The sequence below is a fragment of the Pongo abelii genome, chromosome 12, assembly GCF_028885655.2.
Source record: "Pongo abelii isolate AG06213 chromosome 12, NHGRI_mPonAbe1-v2.0_pri, whole genome shotgun sequence".
Lineage (NCBI taxonomy): Eukaryota > Metazoa > Chordata > Mammalia > Primates > Hominidae > Pongo > Pongo abelii.
The window spans coordinates 105738383-105755251 of record NC_071997.2 but is presented as its reverse complement, the minus strand read 5'-3'; the positions used below and the strand labels follow the sequence as shown (position 1 = coordinate 105755251).

Here is a 16869-nt window from a genome sequence, read left to right as displayed (position 1 = left end):
GCATGCTTCAACGTTCTGAAGGCTCCTAGGATACTCACACCCTCCACGTGGATATCTGAGCAGGAACTGTCTGCAGATGCCTCAAGTTTGGGGCTCTTCATCGCTTCCCTGACACATCTGGAACTTGGGATTGACTCTTGTGGTGGGAGGCAGAGCCTGTTCTTTCCCATTGCCTGGAAGGGGAAACCCGGCCCTGGCTGTCTCAGACCCCCAGACTTTTCTCAGCCTCCCATGAGAAGAACTCGGAGGCCGGGAGCAGTGGCTCACTCCTGTAATCCCAGCACTTTGGGAGGCTGAAGAGGGTGTATCACTGAGCCCAGGAGTTTGAGATCAGCCTGGGCAACACAGCAAAACCCCGTCTCTACAAAAAATACCAAAGATTAGCCGGGCGTGGTGGTGGGTCAGGTGATCCGTGGTGGGGGATCACCTGAGCCCTGGAAGTCGAGGCTGCAGTGAGTCGTGATCGCGCCACCGAACTCCAGCCTGGGCGACAAAGCAAGATCCTGTCTCAAAAAAAAAAAAAAAAATTATTCTCCATTCTCCACCTCCTACCCCAGCTCCCCAACACTCTGCCCTTTCCTCAAGCCCCCATCCTCTTCCTTGTTCTTTGGCAATAGATTTGTATAGCCCATTAAACCCGAGGTTTAATCACTAGCAACAGTAAAGCCAGCACTTTCCTAGAAGGAAGGAAGCATTTAATCTTCAAACTCTCCCTAGAGATGAGGAGCACTACTTCCCTTCCATCCTTCCAGCTCCACGAGAAAGGAAAGAAAAACAGTGGCCGGGCGCCGTGGCTCACGCCTGTAATCCCAGCACTTTGGGAGGCCGAGGCGGTTGGGGGGGGGGGGGGGGTCACTTTAGGTCAGGAGTTCGAGACCAGCCTAGCCAACATGGCGAAACCCCGTCTCTACTAAAAATACAAAAATTAGCTGGGCGTGGCAGCGGGAGCCTGTAGTCCCAGCTACTCGGGAGGCTGAGGCACGAGAGTCGCTTGAACCTGGGTGACGGAAGTTACCGTGAGCTGAGATCGCGCTACTGCACTCCAGTCTGGGCGACAGAGCGCGGCCCTGTCAATCAATCAATCAATTGATCAATAAAGGAAAGGAAAACCGAAACAGTTCTACCAAGTCTCTCAATGCCATGGCCTTCACATCGGCGCTCAATGAACGTTCTCAGAAGGGAATCTCCTCTCCTCCCGGCCTCTTCGCCTGGGCGGGGGCCGCAGGCTGCCGCGGAAGCCTCTTCCCGATGCTCCACGCCCAGGAGAGCCCGGCCCAGGAGAGGGACTACAAGTCCCAGGCTGCCTTGCGGCGGGCGCCGGGCGCCGGGCGCCGGGCGCGCGGTCCTGCGAGGAGACGTGGCAGAGTGCGGCGCGCCCGCGCCGGACCAGAAAGCCGGGGAAGTGGCCGAGGAGGGAGGGCTGCGAGCCATGGCTGCCAAGACGGCGGGCGTGGGGCGGTGGGAGGTAGTGAAGAAGGGTCGGCGGCCTGGGGCCGGCGCCGGCGGCCGAAGCGGCGGCGGGAACCGCCGGGCGCTCGGGGAAGCAAACGGAGTGTGGAAATACGACCTGACCCGTGAGTACCCGCCCTGCCCCGCCGCCCAGCCCAGGCCTGTCCGACAGGGTCGCAGCGAGCCGCTCCCAGAACCTGGGCGCGAGCTCGCAGGGACATCCCCGAGCGCCACACTTGCGTTGTCTCTTTGGAGCCTCACGGGAGGCAGACAGCTCCAGGGAAGGTTGCGGTTCTCACCTCCCAGATGAGTAAACGAGGCCCAGTGAAGTTGGACACCTTGGCCAGGGTCATGTGTCAGGGGGGCTAGGATTCCGGTCCTCAGACTCTCAGTTCACTGCACACACTCTCCCAGCTGCCCAGGGCTCTAGCTGGTCTCTCTGGGCAGGTGTCTGAGCTGGGAAGAGGCACTGTAGATCATTATACACGGTGCCCCCTCTTTAAGTAACCAGCAGGTCATGGAGGAAGGGACAGGAGGCCCAGCAGTGGGAGAAATGACCGCCACACACTCAACACTCACCAGGAATTATAAGTGACACCTGGTTCTTCCACTGAGGAGTGGAGAAAGATTGCCACTTGTTGATTATAGAGCTGTCATGTCGGAACCAAGAGGTGTTAGGGTAGGACCAAGATGGAAAAAGCTTGGCTTCCCAGACTAGTAGCCACTCACCGAATAAGGCAAACCTCTATATCCAACCTCTCTGCTTGTTCCTACATACTCTGATTCGTCTAATAAAGAACTGCCCCATCTTTATGAAAGAGCCCATAGACTCGAGCTGTAATGAAAGAAGCTACCAGGAGAACACCCTGCCCTGCTCCTTAAGCAGTCCAAGAGGAAGGGGCTTTGAGGCAGGCTCTTCCCTAGAGATGAATTAGGTGGCAATGTGGGGAAAGGGACCACTGATAGGTGAGGCCTTGGGGACTCAAGGGTGGCCTGCCTTTCTCTACCTATCTTCACCCCAGCTGCAATCCAGACCACAAGCACCCTTTATGAGCGGGGCTTTGAGAATATCATGAAGCGGCAGAATAAGGAGCAGGTCCCGCCCCCTGCTGTGGAGCCTAAGAAAGCAGGGAACAAGAGGCAGCCAAAGAAGGTGGCAACTTCTCCCAACCAAAACCAGAAGCAGGGCCGCTTCCGCAGCCTGGAGGAAGCACTGAAAGCTGTGAGTGTGCCTAGACATGAGACGCAGAAAGAATGGGGCTTGAGATTTAGAGAAGATGAGAGGAGGGGGAGGTGGATGGGCAGCTGAGATCCTATGGGATTTGAAACACTTTAAGGGTTGAGAGGAGTTCCGGAAAAGATGGAAACCCCAGGGGAACAGAATGCCTGCACTTAGAATAGAAAGGAAATGGAAAATTTATAGGGAAACATGGATTGGTAAGAGGAAAGCCTTGAAGACCCAGGAACACCAGGGAGGAGATGGAGAAACTGGTTATGATTCTCTGTCCTATGGAAATACTGATCTTTCATTTTCTGTCTTGTCCTATGTTTTCCTCTTTTTTTTTTTTTTTGAGCTAGAGTCTCCCTCTGTCGCCCAGGCTGATGTGCAGTGGTGTGATCTCAGCTCACTGCAACCTCTGTCTCCTGCCTCAGCCTCCCAAGTAGCTGGGATTACAGGCGTCTGCCACCACGCCTGGCTAATTTTTGTATTTTTAGTAGAGATGGGGTTTCACTATGTTGGCCAGGCTGGTCTTGAACTCCTGACCTCAGGTGATCCGCCCACCTTGGCCTCCCAAAGTGCTAGGATTACAGGCGTGAGCCACCGCGCCTGGCTCTCTGTTTTCCTCTTGAACATGTGGAGGGCCTGAGAGGATAGGGCCTTGAGACAGCATTTTCAGCTGTCCTGTTCCATTCTTAAAGATGCGGGTACAGCAGAATTGCAGCATTCCATGTTCTTATGCTTAAAAATGGGAACCCTTCTTCCTACTGCCACCTAGTTCAACCATTTTCCCACCCCTACCCCATTTCTTTACTCCCTCACTCACAACTCGCCATGGTGGGGGGTTGGGGGATTGTCCCTGGCAGCTGGATGTGGCAGACCTGCAGAAGGAACTGGACAAGAGCCAGAGTGTGTTCTCTGGAAACCCATCCATATGGTTGAAGGACCTGGCCAGCTATCTCAACTACAAGCTACAAGCTCCTCTAAGTGAACCCACGCTGAGCCAGCATACTCATGGTAAGTCCTTCCAGCTTCCTCAAGCTCAGACAAGTTCAAAGAAATTCAAAAAGTGTGGTATAACAGATCCCAGTGCCCCACACTGTCTTGATTTCCATGGGTGATTTGGGCTGGTCTCAAATCACCGTGACTGTGAATGTTCCTGGGCCTCATTCTGTGATCCTCCCTCTGGGCCTCCTCAGAGGAAGGATCCCAGCCTCAGTGCAGGGGTCTTTGCCTCCACTCACCATTCTCAGGGAGAGCACCACAGTTCTCAGAGCTGATGGGTGTCTGGTCCTAGCACTCACATTGAGGCCTATGGGCCTTAGATTATCCCTACAGCCTGGTGAGCCGGGAGCTGCGTGGGATCATCCGAGGGCTGCTGGCGAAGGCAGCAGGGTCTCTGGAGCTCTTCTTTGACCACTGTCTGTTCACCATGCTGCAAGAGCTGGAAAAGACACCAGGTGAAATGGGCACGGGAGGGATGACCATCTTGGGAGCTTCTTCCTTTTTTTCCTGCTTTCAGTACCGCTCAGTGGTTCTGTTTCCAGTAGAGAAACATGCTAACCTTGACACTGTTTTTGGAAAGTGTGGAGGAAGTTAGGAGTCAGTGGACCTGGGGCCTGGGCTCACCGCTGACAAATGGGAGATTTCAGGTTTGGGATGCCAAGTAATGTGAGTAGGTGTGAGAATGTGTATCTCTTCAGGGGAGTCACTACATGGTTACCGCATCTGTATCCAGGCCATCCTGCAAGACAAGCCCAAGATTGCCACTGCAAACCTAGGCAAGGTGAGCTCTCAGTGATGGTGGGGACGCTAGGAAGCTAGGACTGGGGAGGCTGGGCAGAATCTACGTTGTTGGACCCAGGTTTGGGATAGTGGAAGACCTGTAAGCCTAGTAATAATAGGTAAGACTATTAGCACTTATCCTGTGTGTGTGCTCTGGAAACATAGGAGCAAGGTACTGCTATTATTTCCCATTTTTATAGATGGAAAGATTGAGCCACAGAGGAGTTCAGTAACTTTCCTAGGCTCAGTCATCCAGTAAATGGCAGAGTATGGGCGAAGCCCACAAACAGAACCTACACCACGTGGCCATAGTGCTCCACTCTTGCTCGGCCTGTCCTCCCTCTTCCAGTTGACATCTCCCTTCCCTCCTGGCTTTGGGGGATGCTCCTGGTGTTTTGTCCTATCCCAATCTGCCTTCCCCACCGGTCTCCTCAGTTCCTGGAACTGCTGAGGTCCCACCAGAGCCGACCAGCAAAGTGTCTGACCATCATGTGGGCCCTGGGTCAAGCGGGTTTTGCCAACCTCACCGAGGGACTGAAAGGTAACAGGGAAATAGAGAAGAAAGAGGGAGGGTCTCGGAGCTGGAAAACTCCTCTTTGATGCCCCCAGTAGGTGCAAGCCTGAGGCCTCCCTCCTGACCTTTACCCCTGCAGTGTGGCTGGGGATCATGCTGCCTGTGCTGGGCATCAAGTCTCTGTCTCCCTTTGCCATCACATACCTGGATCGGCTGCTCCTGTGAGTAATGGGAGGGCAGCAAGGGGAAGGCTCAGGGTGTCCCAAGTGGCTGTTTTAGCAAAATGGGAGGCTATGATCTTGGTCTCCATGGATATGAGGAAAATCAGGACCAGCTTCTCCCACCACCTTAGAATGTGTTGGTGAGGAAGGAAGAAGAGGGAGCTATTAAGGGCTGGCAGATGGGGTAGCGTTTATACCCTTTTTCCTAGATGTTGGCTTAGCTGGGGTCATGGCCAAAACAGCTGGCATGGGTGGTGGTGTCCAGCGAGCCTGTTTCTTCATCCCCACAGGATGCATCCCAGCCTTACCAAGGGCTTCGGCATGATTGGCCCCAAGGACTTCTTCCCACTTCTGGACTTTGCCTATATGCCGAACAACTCCCTGACACCCAGGTAGGACTGCTCTGGGGCACACCTGCTGAGAAGGGACCCCAGCACCAGAACCACGCTACATGTTCCCATCTCTTCTTCCCCAGCCATCCTAGATCTGAGATTTGCAACCCGGAAGTTCAAGAGTAGGTTTCAAGGGAACAGTGACCCCTTGAAATTATATGGACCCTTGAGTGTGATTGGCATATGGGCATTTTCTTAGGTATAGGGTCTGTGGCTTTCAACAGATTTCCAAGGAGCCTCTGAGTAAAAAGATTCAGAGCCATTGCAAGGTCCTCAGTGGCTATTCCCCACAGGCAGGCATGGGCTCTGTAGCAAGCAAAAGGTTCCCATCATACAGCTCCATTTATAGCTTATGCCTGTCTTTCCTCCCCACCCCACCCAGCCTGCAGGAGCAACTGTGTCAGCTCTACCCCCGACTGAAGGTGCTGGCATTTGGAGCAAAGCCAGATTCCACCCTGCATACCTACTTTCCTTCTTTCCTGTCCAGAGCCACCCCTAGCTGTCCCCCTGAGATGAAGAAAGAGGTGAGGATATGGTAGGAGGCTTCTTCTCCTTCCCCAGGGGTCAGCTGTAGCGGTCCCTATCTGCTGACAAAGGCCTTGCCTTCACAGAGCCCATTCTGAGGCTTTTCCTTAGCTCCCTGTTGACAGCTGCCTGCCCCGCTCACTCGAGCTTCACCCTCAGAAGATGGATCCCAAGAGACAGCACATTCAGGTCTGGGTGGTTTCTGATGCCCGTCTCTTGCAGATAGTGATCTTTGAGCTCAAAGCTCTAGCTCAGGAGCCCCAGCCTCCTGCTTTACAGCCTCTCAGAGAGCTTTCTGGAGTCTTGACACTGTTTCTCCACCCCTTAGGGTGGACGTGCGGCCTGGGTGGCCTCGCTTACGGGAAGGGGATCACCTCTTAGCACTCTCCCCCTCCGCCAGCCCCATGCCCCCAGCAGCCTCTCCCTCTGTTGTGCTGTGCAGCTCCTGAGCAGCCTGACTGAGTGCCTGACGGTGGACCCCCTCAGCGCCAGCGTCTGGAGGCAGCTGTACCCTAAGCACCTGTCACAGTCCAGGCAGGTGGGGTGGGAGGACAGCCTGTCCCTGTGCTAGAAGCAGAAGGGGAGCCTGGGTCACTGTCCCATGGCCTGACACCTTTCAGGCTGAGTGGGAACATTGCTGGAGCGGCCTCTAGGAAGCTGCTGCTCTGTGGGTGGTAGGTGGAGGGTCTTTCAGCCTGAAGGAGCCAGGGCTAATGGAGGATGGAAGGATGGGCGAGGCCGCGCGAGCCACCTGACTGGGGGGTTGTGCTTTCCCCACAGCCTTCTGCTGGAGCACTTGCTCGGCTCCTGGGAGCAGATTCCCAAGAAGGTGAGGAGCTGGGAGGACGTGGCAGATTGAGCCCTGTCTGGATTCTAGGTTCTGAGTGGGGGCTCCTCAGCCACCGTCCCTTCCCTGAGAAGGGACCCTGATGGCATGGAAAATGAAGCAGGATGGAAGCTCTGGATTCCCTCACAGGCCAGACCTTTCTTGTCCATAGGTACAGAAGTCTTTGCAAGAAACCATTCAGTCCCTCAAGCTTACCAACCAGGAGCTGCTGAGGAAGGGCAGCGGTCACAACCAGGATGTCGTCACCTGTGACATGGCCTGCAAGGTGCTGGCACCCAGTCCTCTCCAGCCCACACGCTATCTTACATCTCTGTCTCGGCACACCTGGGTTGGGCCTGTATCACATTCCTGCCCCACCTGTCTGAAGCCCCCCGCTGCCTCCAGGATAATGTGAAGGCTTGACACTCTTTCGGGAAGGCCTGGCTTGAGGTCTGCCCTCAGAGGCAAAGACCAGCCCCTCGCTTCTGACAGCTGTCTCCTGCTCCCCTCCCACCAGGGCCTGTTGCAACAGGTTCAGGGTCCTCGGCTGCCCTGGACGCGGCTCCTCCTGTTGCTGCTGGTCTTCACTGTAGCCTTCCTGTGCCATGACCTCCGGTCACACAGCTCCTTCCAGGGTAAGCAGCAATGGGCAAGTGAGGAGGATGGTGTGGGTGGGGCACAGAGCTACATGTAGCACCACCACCCCCTCCCAGCAGCACACATCTTTGTCCTGACGAGTTCTCAATCCTGCAGAGTAAACACTTTACAGACAGATTTTTTTGTCCACAGATATGACACTACCATTTCAGATTGGACTAGGACTTTGCAGTATAGAAGTGCTTGCATATTCATGGTATCATTTTAGTAGGTGTTACCTCCTTTTAACTCCTGAGGAAATGGTCTCAGAAAGATGTAGCAATTAGCTTTAGGTCACAGCTAGTAAGTAGAAGGGCAGACCCTCAACCTGAGGCTTCCTGAAGCCTGAGCCTAGGCTCTCCCCGGCAGCTGCATTCCTGCACACCTGGCCCAGCAGGAGAAGGGCAGCTCTGCATGCCTCCCTCCACAGCAGCCTGGAGCTGGCTTTGTGGCCCTGTGAGAACACAAAGCTCTGCCCAGCGCCTCGCTGTGCCTGCTGTGGGCCCTGTAGTGTCTGTCTCCCCAGTCCCGGCCCCTCTCACCTCCCAGCTCACCAGAGGCCCCCTTTACTTAGCCTCCCTTACTGGCCGGTTGCTTCGATCATCTGGCTTCTTACCTGCTAGCCAACAAGCGTGTGCCAAGCTCTACTCCTACAGTCTGCAAGGCTACAGGTGAGCTCCTCCCAGGGAGGGGAGAGGAGAGGCAGAAGAGAGAAGGCCTGGGTGTCAGGGAGGTGACAGTCAGTGGGAAGCGCTTGTGATTCTCCTTTCCCACGGCCTCCCTTTCCCCAGCTGTTTCTTGGGAGCTAAGCGGGCCTGAGGAGACTCAGAGCCCTCTTCCCCCACTTCCATCTTCCACAGCTGGCTGGAGGAGACACTGCCGCTCTGGGGCTCCCACCTGCTCACCGTGGTGCGGCCCAGCTGGCAGCTGGCCTGGGCTCACACCAATGCCACAGTCAGCTTCCTTTCTGCCCACTGTGCCTCTTACCTTGCCTGGTTTGGTGACAGCCTCACCAGCCTCTCTCAGAGGGTAAGTCAGAGACAGGGAGTCAAATAAGGAGCTGGTTTTCCCAGGAGCAGAATTCTGGGAAAGGTAGCAGCACTGTGTGGCCTGAGTCTTTAGGGCCAGGATGCAGTTCCCTGGATACTCTGACCCCATCCATTCTCCATGGTCCAGCTACAGATCCAGCTCCCTGATTTTGTGAACCAGCTATTCCGCTATCTGAGAGAGCTGCCCCTGCTTTTCTACCAGAATGTGCTGCTGCCATTGTGGCACCTCTTGCTTGAGGCCCTGGCCCGGGCCCAGGAGCACTGCCATGAGGCATGCAGGTGAGACCTTAGCCCAGGGCTCTGGCAGGGTCCCCAGCAGCCCCATTCCTAGGCCCCAGGGACAAACCATCTCTATCCAGTCTCCCACACTGTCCTGCCCCTCGCTGCCATCCCTGGCCACCCTGGGATGAGGGTTGTGGGTCTAAGTTTTGAGCCTCGAAAGTTGACACAGCTACACACGTGCATACTCAAAAATGTTCCACTTTCCTTCCAGAGGTGAGGTGACCTGGGACTGCATGAAGACACAGCTCAGTGAGGCTGTCCACTGGACCTGGCTTTACCTACAGGACATTACAGTGGCTTTCTTGGACTGGGCACTTGCCCTGACACCCCAGCAGTAGGCCCTGCCTCCCTGGCCACTGATTTCTGCGTGGGTAGACCATCCAAGACTGCAGCGGGTAGAACGTGACAGTTCTTCATGGGAGTCTTTTTAACTTGGTGCCTGAGTTCTCTCCTAGGCAAGTGGCCAGTTGCCTCCACCTCAGTTCTTCCATCTTTGGTGGGGACAGGGCCCAGCGGCATCTCAGCCTCCTACCCACAATTCCACTGAACACTTTTCTGGCCCTACTGCACATGGCCCCCAGCCTCCATCCTTGTGCTGGTAGCCTCTCACAACTCCGCCCTTGCCCTCTGCCTTCCACTTCCTTCCATCTCATTTCTAAACCCCAAACAGCTCATCTCTAAAAAGATAGAACTCCCAGCAGGTGGCTTCTGTGTTCTTCTGACAAATGATTCCTGCTTCTCCAGACTTTAGCAGCCTCCTGTTCCCATTCTTGGTCACAGCTCTAGCCACAGCAGAAGGAAAGGGGCTTCCAGAAGAATATAGCACCGCGTTGGGGAACAGCAGCCTCACCTCCACCTGAAGCCTGGGTGTGGCTGTCAGTGGACGTGGGGAGCTGGATGGAAATGTCTCTCACTTCAAAATGCCCAGCCTGCCCCAAATGCCTCTAAGCCCCTCCCTGTCCCCTCCCTTGTAGTCCTACTTCTTCCAACTTTCCATTCCCCATCATGCTGGGGGGCTCGGTCACAAGGTTCAGCTTCTCTCCACTGTCCATCCCTCCTATCATCTGGAGAGCAGAGCCCAGGTAGTTGTGTGCCTTGGGCCCAGGGAACCCTCCATCAGCCTGAGACAGGACTCAGCATATGGTTCTTGGGTACACCCTACCAGGTGGAATAAAGGACACAGATTTGATTTCTAGCATTCTTGTCTGCATCCTCATAGAGAAATTCCCCTAGTTATGGTTCAGAATAACAAAATCTTGGGCCCTTGCCCTCCTGAAGACTATAGCCATGGCTGTAATTAAGCTCCTGGTGGGGGAAGCCCACACTCATGGTTCTAAAGTTTGACCTGGTGGGTGTTCTAGACACTTCTCTTGCTATCCTAATTATACTGTTTGACTTGTCACTGTGATTCACGTCCCAGATTTGCCTTGATAGTTTTACGCTTGGAAAAGCAGGGGGCTGTCTCAGGGAATTCTTGGCCAGTGACCAGGAGGTGTCCTTTCCTTGCCAGGACCTTCATTTTATAGAGCAGTGAGTGAAAGATTTAGAACTCCAAGAGACACATGAGTCCAAGGTTTATCACCAAAGCCCCTTTTTATTTTTGACTTGAGACTATAAGGAGTTAGATAACTCTGCTGGTTTCTTAGTTCTCAGTTTGGTTTACTTGAATGTTTCAAGTCAGCAGTACTAGAGATACGCTCTAGCAGTTCTCAAAGGCAGATTCAGCTTCCCTCATAAACTCCCATGACACTCAGCAGGTATGATGGCCAGTTATCACTTCCCCTCTCACACGGTGCCCTGAGACACTCCGCTTTTTCAGTGGTTCAAATATAAAGTAGCAGATGTAGGAAAGTATCGACCCAAAGTGAGGTCGTGAATACAACAGCATCTCGTGTTTGCTACGTTTCCTCTGGAATTAGCCCACAAGCAGACCCGTTGCTCTCCTAGTGGCAATTAACCATGACCATCTTCATGGAGAAGAGAAACTACCTGGCGAAGGGCCAAAGTCTTAGGACTGCTGGGCAGGAGAACTGGCCTGTGTTAAAGGTGAGTTGGAGAAAGGTGGCAATTGTGAGAATGGATCGACAATGGCACAGAGAGGACAAGTTCGGTGGTAACTGTTCTAGAAGTCCAGGGCTGCATCCAGCGAACCAAGGATGCCACAAGTGCTGTGTTGGCTTCTAATGTGTGACTATATTTACCTTGCTGGGTTCATTTAACTTCTGACACTAAAATCCTGGGGAGCAACATTTTTCATCAACTTAGGTTAATTGTGGTCTCTACTTCTTACAGGAACACTGACAGCTTAATTGACTTTATTCGATAGATACAGTTTTTTGACCCGATGTTGAAATTGTCTGAAATTTTTCCTGTGTGGTGGACTAGTCCAATACTGCACCTGCTCTGCATTAAAGCAAAACCAGATGTCCAGACGTTTCATTTTTGCAGAGCTGTCAACAAACAGGAGTCCAAGCGGGGCCAGTAAATTGAACCAGCGAAGGCTAGCAAAGTATATGACAGTGATGCTGACAGGTGGGGCAGTCACACTGTAACTATTGCTGTTATTGGAAGAACCAAAAGGAGCTGACACCTCAGAGAGTCACACATCTGGACAGTAACTCTTCACACAGCTGAAGTTCAACCGATAACACACCATAAAGCTGAAGGGCAGTTTTGAGTATGGTTATCTCTTACTAACTTTATTACCAGTTCTTTTGTGGACTTGAAAATAATATGCATGACTCACTTTGAAACATCCTTTCGTTTTCCTAAGTCTCCAGCAGATTTCTGGATTCCTCTGGTTATTTGTATCCAACCCACACTTCAGTTTTAGAGCAGGGCAGCTTGATGGGTAGCCTGACTTACTACGATGGATAATATCACTAGGCAGATAGTGTTGCTGAGCTCATGCCTGCTACATTGCCAGTCCATTCACAAAATGCCACCGCCATAAAGAGGGTGGGTTGTCTCCCACAGAGCCAGGCACACCTTCCCTGTCCTATTACAGAATGACCCAGTGTCAATTACACAGGCAATTGTTTTTTGTTTTAAAGAAACAGGGTCTTGCCCTGCTGCCCAGGCTGGAGTGAAGTGGTTCGTGATCATAGCTCACTGCAGCCTCAAAATCCTGGGCTCAGTGATCCTCACACCACAGCCTCCCGAGTATTTGGGCCTACAGGTGCGTGCCACCATGCCTGGCTACTTCTTTAAAAATTTTTTGTAGAGTTGGCTCCTCACTATGTTGCCTAGGCTGGTCCCATTGATTATAGGTTCATTGATTCATATAATCAGTAAACTCCAGGTCTCTAGTGATCCTCCACCTTGGCTTCCCAAAGTGCTGGGATATTACAGACATGAGCCGCTGTGCCCGGCCCTATACAGACATTTCAGTGGTTCAGTGACCTCTGAGTATTTTGCTGTCTTACCTCACCTAAAGGAGTTTGAATTTAAGTGGACACTTAGAGTGATCTGTTTTTACTACATACCCTTCACAGTTGTTGAGGGGAGAAAGGGCCTTGCTTTTCCCTATGTGTATTCCCTTTATACTGGGCAGTTTTGGTGCTCTACTTGAGGTATAAGAAGGATTTTGGAGGGAGTGTCCGCTGTTCAGGGTATGAGTGAATATTTAGTAAATATTGACTATTCTGCCTATTAATACAAATGTTGACTTTGAATGTGTTGTTGGATGTGCCTTGATACAACTTCTTTCTGTGTTAGCACATCACTTACTAATTTTTGAATAGATTTTTTTTGTTTGTTTGAGACAGAGTTTTGCTCTTGTTCCCCAGGCTGGAGTGCAATGGCGTGATCTCGGCTCACTGCAACCTCCGCTTCCCAGGTTCAAGTGATTCTCCTGCCTCAGCCTCCCAGGTAGCTGGGACCACAGGTGCCCACCACCACGCCCAGCTAATTTTTTGTATTTTTAGTGGAGAGGGGTTTTCACCATGTTGGCTAGGCTGGTCTCAAACTCCTGACCTCAGGTGATCCAACTGCCTTGCCCTCCCAAAGTGCTGGGATTACAGGCATGAGCCACCATGCCTGGCCTGAATAGACTTTTTTAGAGCAGTTTTAGGTTCACATCAAAATTGAGTGAGAGTTTCCATATATTTCCTCCCCAATCTGCCCCCACCACAGCCTCCCCCACCATCAACATCCCATACCGCTGTGGTATATTTGTTGTAATCAGTGAACCTACATTGACACATCATCCATAATGTAAGTCCATAGCTTACATTAGGGTTCGCTATCTGCGTTGTATACTCTGTAGGTTTTGATAACTGTCCAATAGCATGTATACACCATTATACAGAAGAGTTTCACTGCCATGAAAATCTCCTGTGCTCTACCTATTCCTCCCTCCCTCCTTCCCCCAGAGCCCAAGGAACCACTGATCTTTTACTGTCTCCAGTTTTGTCTTTTCCAGAATGCCATATAGTCAAAATCATACTATGTGGCCTTTTCAGATTGGCTTCTTTCATTTAGTAATTTTTTTTTTTTTTTTTTTTTTTTGAGACAGGGTCTTAACGCTGTCACCCAGGCTGGAGTGCGGTGGTGCGATCTCGACTCACTGCAACCTCTGCCTCCTGGTTTCAAGTGATTCTCCTGCCTCAACCTCCCAAGTAGCTGAGAGTACTGGTGCATGCCACCACCCCTGGCTAATTTTTGTATTTTTACTAGAGACAGGGTGTCACCATGCTGGCCAGGCGGGTCTCAAACTCCTGTACTCAAGTGATCCACCCGTCTCGGCCTCCCAAAGTGCTGGGATTACAGGCATGAGCCACCACGCCCGGCCATTTGGTAGTTTGTCTTTAAGATTCTTCCATGTCTTTTCATGGCGAGATAGCTCATTTCTTTTTAGCACTGTATAATATCCCATTGTCTGGATGTACCACAGTGTATCCATTCACCTACTGAAGGACATCTTGGTTGCTTCCAAGTTTCCGAATTATGAGTAAAGCTGCTATAAACCTCTGAGTTTAGGTTTTTGTGTGGGCATAAGTTTTCAAACACATTTAGTTAAATACCAAGGAGCACAATTGATCATATGATAAGAGTATGTTTAGTTTTGTAAAAAACATCAAGCTGTCTTCCAAAGTGGTTGTACCATTTTGCATTCTCATCAGCAGTGAATTAGAGTTCCTATTACTATGCATCTTCATTTGGTTTTGTCAGTATTTTGGATTTTCACCATTCTCATAGGTGGATGAAGATATTTAATTTGCAATTCCCTAATGAAATTGAGCATCTTTTCATATGCTTATTTGCCATTTGTATATCTTCTTTGGTGAGGTGTCCAGATCTTTTCTCCATTTTCTAATTGGGTTGTTCATTTTCTTATTGTTGAGGGTTTTGTTTTGTTTTGTTTTGTTTGTTTTGGTTTTAAGAAACAGGGTCTTGCTCTGTCACGCAGGCTGGAGTGCAATGGTGCAATTATAGCTCACTGCAACCTCAGTCCTCCCACCTCAGCTTCCCGAGTAGCTAGGACTACAGGCACACACCATCACGCCAGGCTAATTCAAAAAAAATTTTTTTGTAGACATTGCTGTGTCACCCAGGCTGGTTTCAAACTCTCAGCCTCAAGCGATTTTCCTGCCTCTGCCTCCCAAAGTGCTGGGATTATGGGTGTGAACCACTGTATCTGCCCTTATTGTGGAGTTTTAAGAGTTCTTTGTATATTTTGGATAATAGTCCTTTATTAGATATGCCTTTTGGAAATATTTTCTCCCACTCTGTGGCTTTTAACAATTGTTTTAAGTAGCTATCTTATACATTATCTACAATAAAACATATTTACAACTTTCATAGTTTATGTATTTCCAAATACCCTAGCCTTCATCCATAGATATACTCTTCAGATATATGAGTGGGTGCTATTATTAACAGCTCACCTCACCTAGAAGGCCAGGAGATATCCAGTCTGTCCCAGACAGCTCCATGGAAATTACTACACCTTTTTTTTTTTTTTTTTTTTTTTTTTTGGAAACGGAGTCTCACTCTGTCGCCCAGGCTGGAGTACAGTGGCGCGATCTTGGCTCACTGCAACTTCCACCTCCTGGGTTCAAGCGATTCTCCTGCCTCAGCCTTCCAAGTAGCTGGGATTACAGGCACCTGCCACCATGCCTGGCTAATTTTTGTATTTTTAGTAGAGATGGGGTTTCACTGTCTCGAACTCCTGGCTGGTCTCGAACTCCTGGCCTCAGGTGATCCACCCACCTGGGCCTCCCAAAGTGCTGGGATTACAGGCGTAAGCCTGTAATTTATTTTTCTTACGTTGAACACCCTTACATTCCTTCAATAAGTCTAACTTGGTCACGGTATTCTTTTAATATGCTATTGGATTCAGTTTGCTCGTATTTTGTTGAGGATTTTTGCATCAATATTCATAAGGGATGTTGATCTGTAGTTTTCTTGTGGTCTTTTGGTCTGGCTGTGCCATCAGAATGATGCTGGCCTCATATAATCAATTAAAAAGTGTGTTGCCTTTTCTATTTTTTCGAACGGTTTGAAAGGATTGGTGTTACCTTCATTTAGTGATCTGAGAGAAAAAAAGGACTGGTGTTAATTCTTTAAATGTTTGCTAGCATTCACATGGAAGCCTTCTGATCCTGGACTTCTCTCTGTTGAGAGGTTTTTGTTTGTTTGTTTTTTGAGACGGAGTCTCGCTCTGTCGCCCAGGCTGGAGTGCAGTGGCACGATCTCAGCTCACTGCAACCTCCGCCTCCTGGGTTCAAGCGATTCTCCTGCCTCAGCCTCCCAAGTAGCTGGGATTACAGGCATGCGCCACCACGTCCGGCTAATTTTTTTTATTTTTAGTTGAGAAGGGGTTTCCATGTTGGCCAGGCTGGTCTCGAACTCCTGAACTCAGGTGATTCACCCTCCTCAGCTTCCCGAAATGCTGGGATTACAGGCGTGAGCCACCGCGTGTGGCCTTTTCTTTGAGACAGAGTCTGTCTGTCTCCCAGGCTGTTGTACAGTGGCGCACTCTAGGCTCACTGCAATCCGCCTCCCACGTTCAAGCGATTCTCCTGCCTCAGGCTCCCGAGTTGCTGGGGATTACCGGCGCTCACCACCACTCCCGGCTGCTGCTTTTTTTTTTTTTGAGACAGAGTTTCGCTCTGGTTGCCTAGGCTGGAGTGGCGCGATCTCGGTTCACTGCAACCTCCGCCTCCCGAGTTCAAGCGATTCTCCCACCTCGGCCTCCGGAGTAGCTGGGATTACAGGCGCGCGCCACCATGCTCTGCTAATTATTTTTGTATGTTAGTAGAGACAGGTTTCACCATGTTGGCCAGGCTGGTCTCCAACTCTTGAACTCCGGTGATCCGCCCACGTCGGCCTTCCAAAGTGCTGGGATTACAAGTGTGAGCCACCGCCCCTGGCCATGAATGTCATTTTTTGATATTGAATAATAAAAGTTATGCAGATCTTCTATATTCTTCTATCTAAATGTTGACACAACTTTATATCTAGAAACTTCGGATTTAAAGCTCAGCCCGAGAGAACCCATCAAATGTTGGAGCCGCAAGGGGCTAGAAAGCATCACCAGACCTGGATTCGCGAGCGCTGTTGGCTCAAGGTAGCACAGGACGTTGGCCCAGAGCTGGAAATTGAGGCCAGGTCTTCCGGCACACCCACCCCACAGGACGACCAAGCAGCGCTTCACAGAGGAGTTGGGGGTTAGGTTTATTTCTGTTGTTAAAAACCCGGTGAGCAAAAGGTTGTGGAAAAAACACATGCAAAAGACAGGCGAAGGTGTGAGCTGGATAGGGACAAAGATGGGGGAACCCATGGGGTCACTCCTTGACCCCACCCGGGACACCTAGACATCCACAGTGCCGGGGGAGGGGCCCCAGACCAGGCAGAAGACCCTTCCCCGGCCCTGGGGAACCCAAGATTTCCGAGAGTAAGCGGACCTGTGCAAAGACCCACAACGGAGACCAGTGGCCTGTGCTGGGCACTGTACGGCCGCCCCGA

At 51.3% G+C, this 16869-nt stretch overlaps 1 protein-coding gene across 2 annotated transcripts; it reads left to right on the top strand.

Annotated features, from left to right (window-relative positions):
* The first annotated feature begins 1315 nt into the window (after positions 1 to 1315).
* Positions 1316 to 10093, top strand: TMEM214 (transmembrane protein 214). Of its 2 annotated transcripts, XM_002812201.4 has the most exons (17): positions 1316 to 1574; positions 2472 to 2671; positions 3535 to 3685; positions 3994 to 4128; positions 4372 to 4454; positions 4889 to 4994; positions 5107 to 5188; positions 5479 to 5580; positions 5963 to 6104; positions 6548 to 6639; positions 6886 to 6934; positions 7104 to 7217; positions 7449 to 7566; positions 8142 to 8238; positions 8428 to 8596; positions 8744 to 8895; positions 9110 to 10093. In XM_002812201.4, exons 1-17 carry the CDS (start codon positions 1430 to 1432, stop codon positions 9234 to 9236), a joined length of 2064 nt encoding a protein of 687 aa, XP_002812247.2. In that variant the 5' UTR covers positions 1316 to 1429; the 3' UTR covers positions 9237 to 10093. The 2 variants fall into 2 exon arrangements, with proteins under 2 accessions (XP_002812247.2, XP_063569817.1); XM_063713747.1 differs by lacking the exons at positions 8142 to 8238; positions 9110 to 10093 and having other exon boundaries at positions 1329 to 1574; positions 8744 to 8890.
* Positions 10094 to 16869: the final 6776 nt, after the last annotated feature.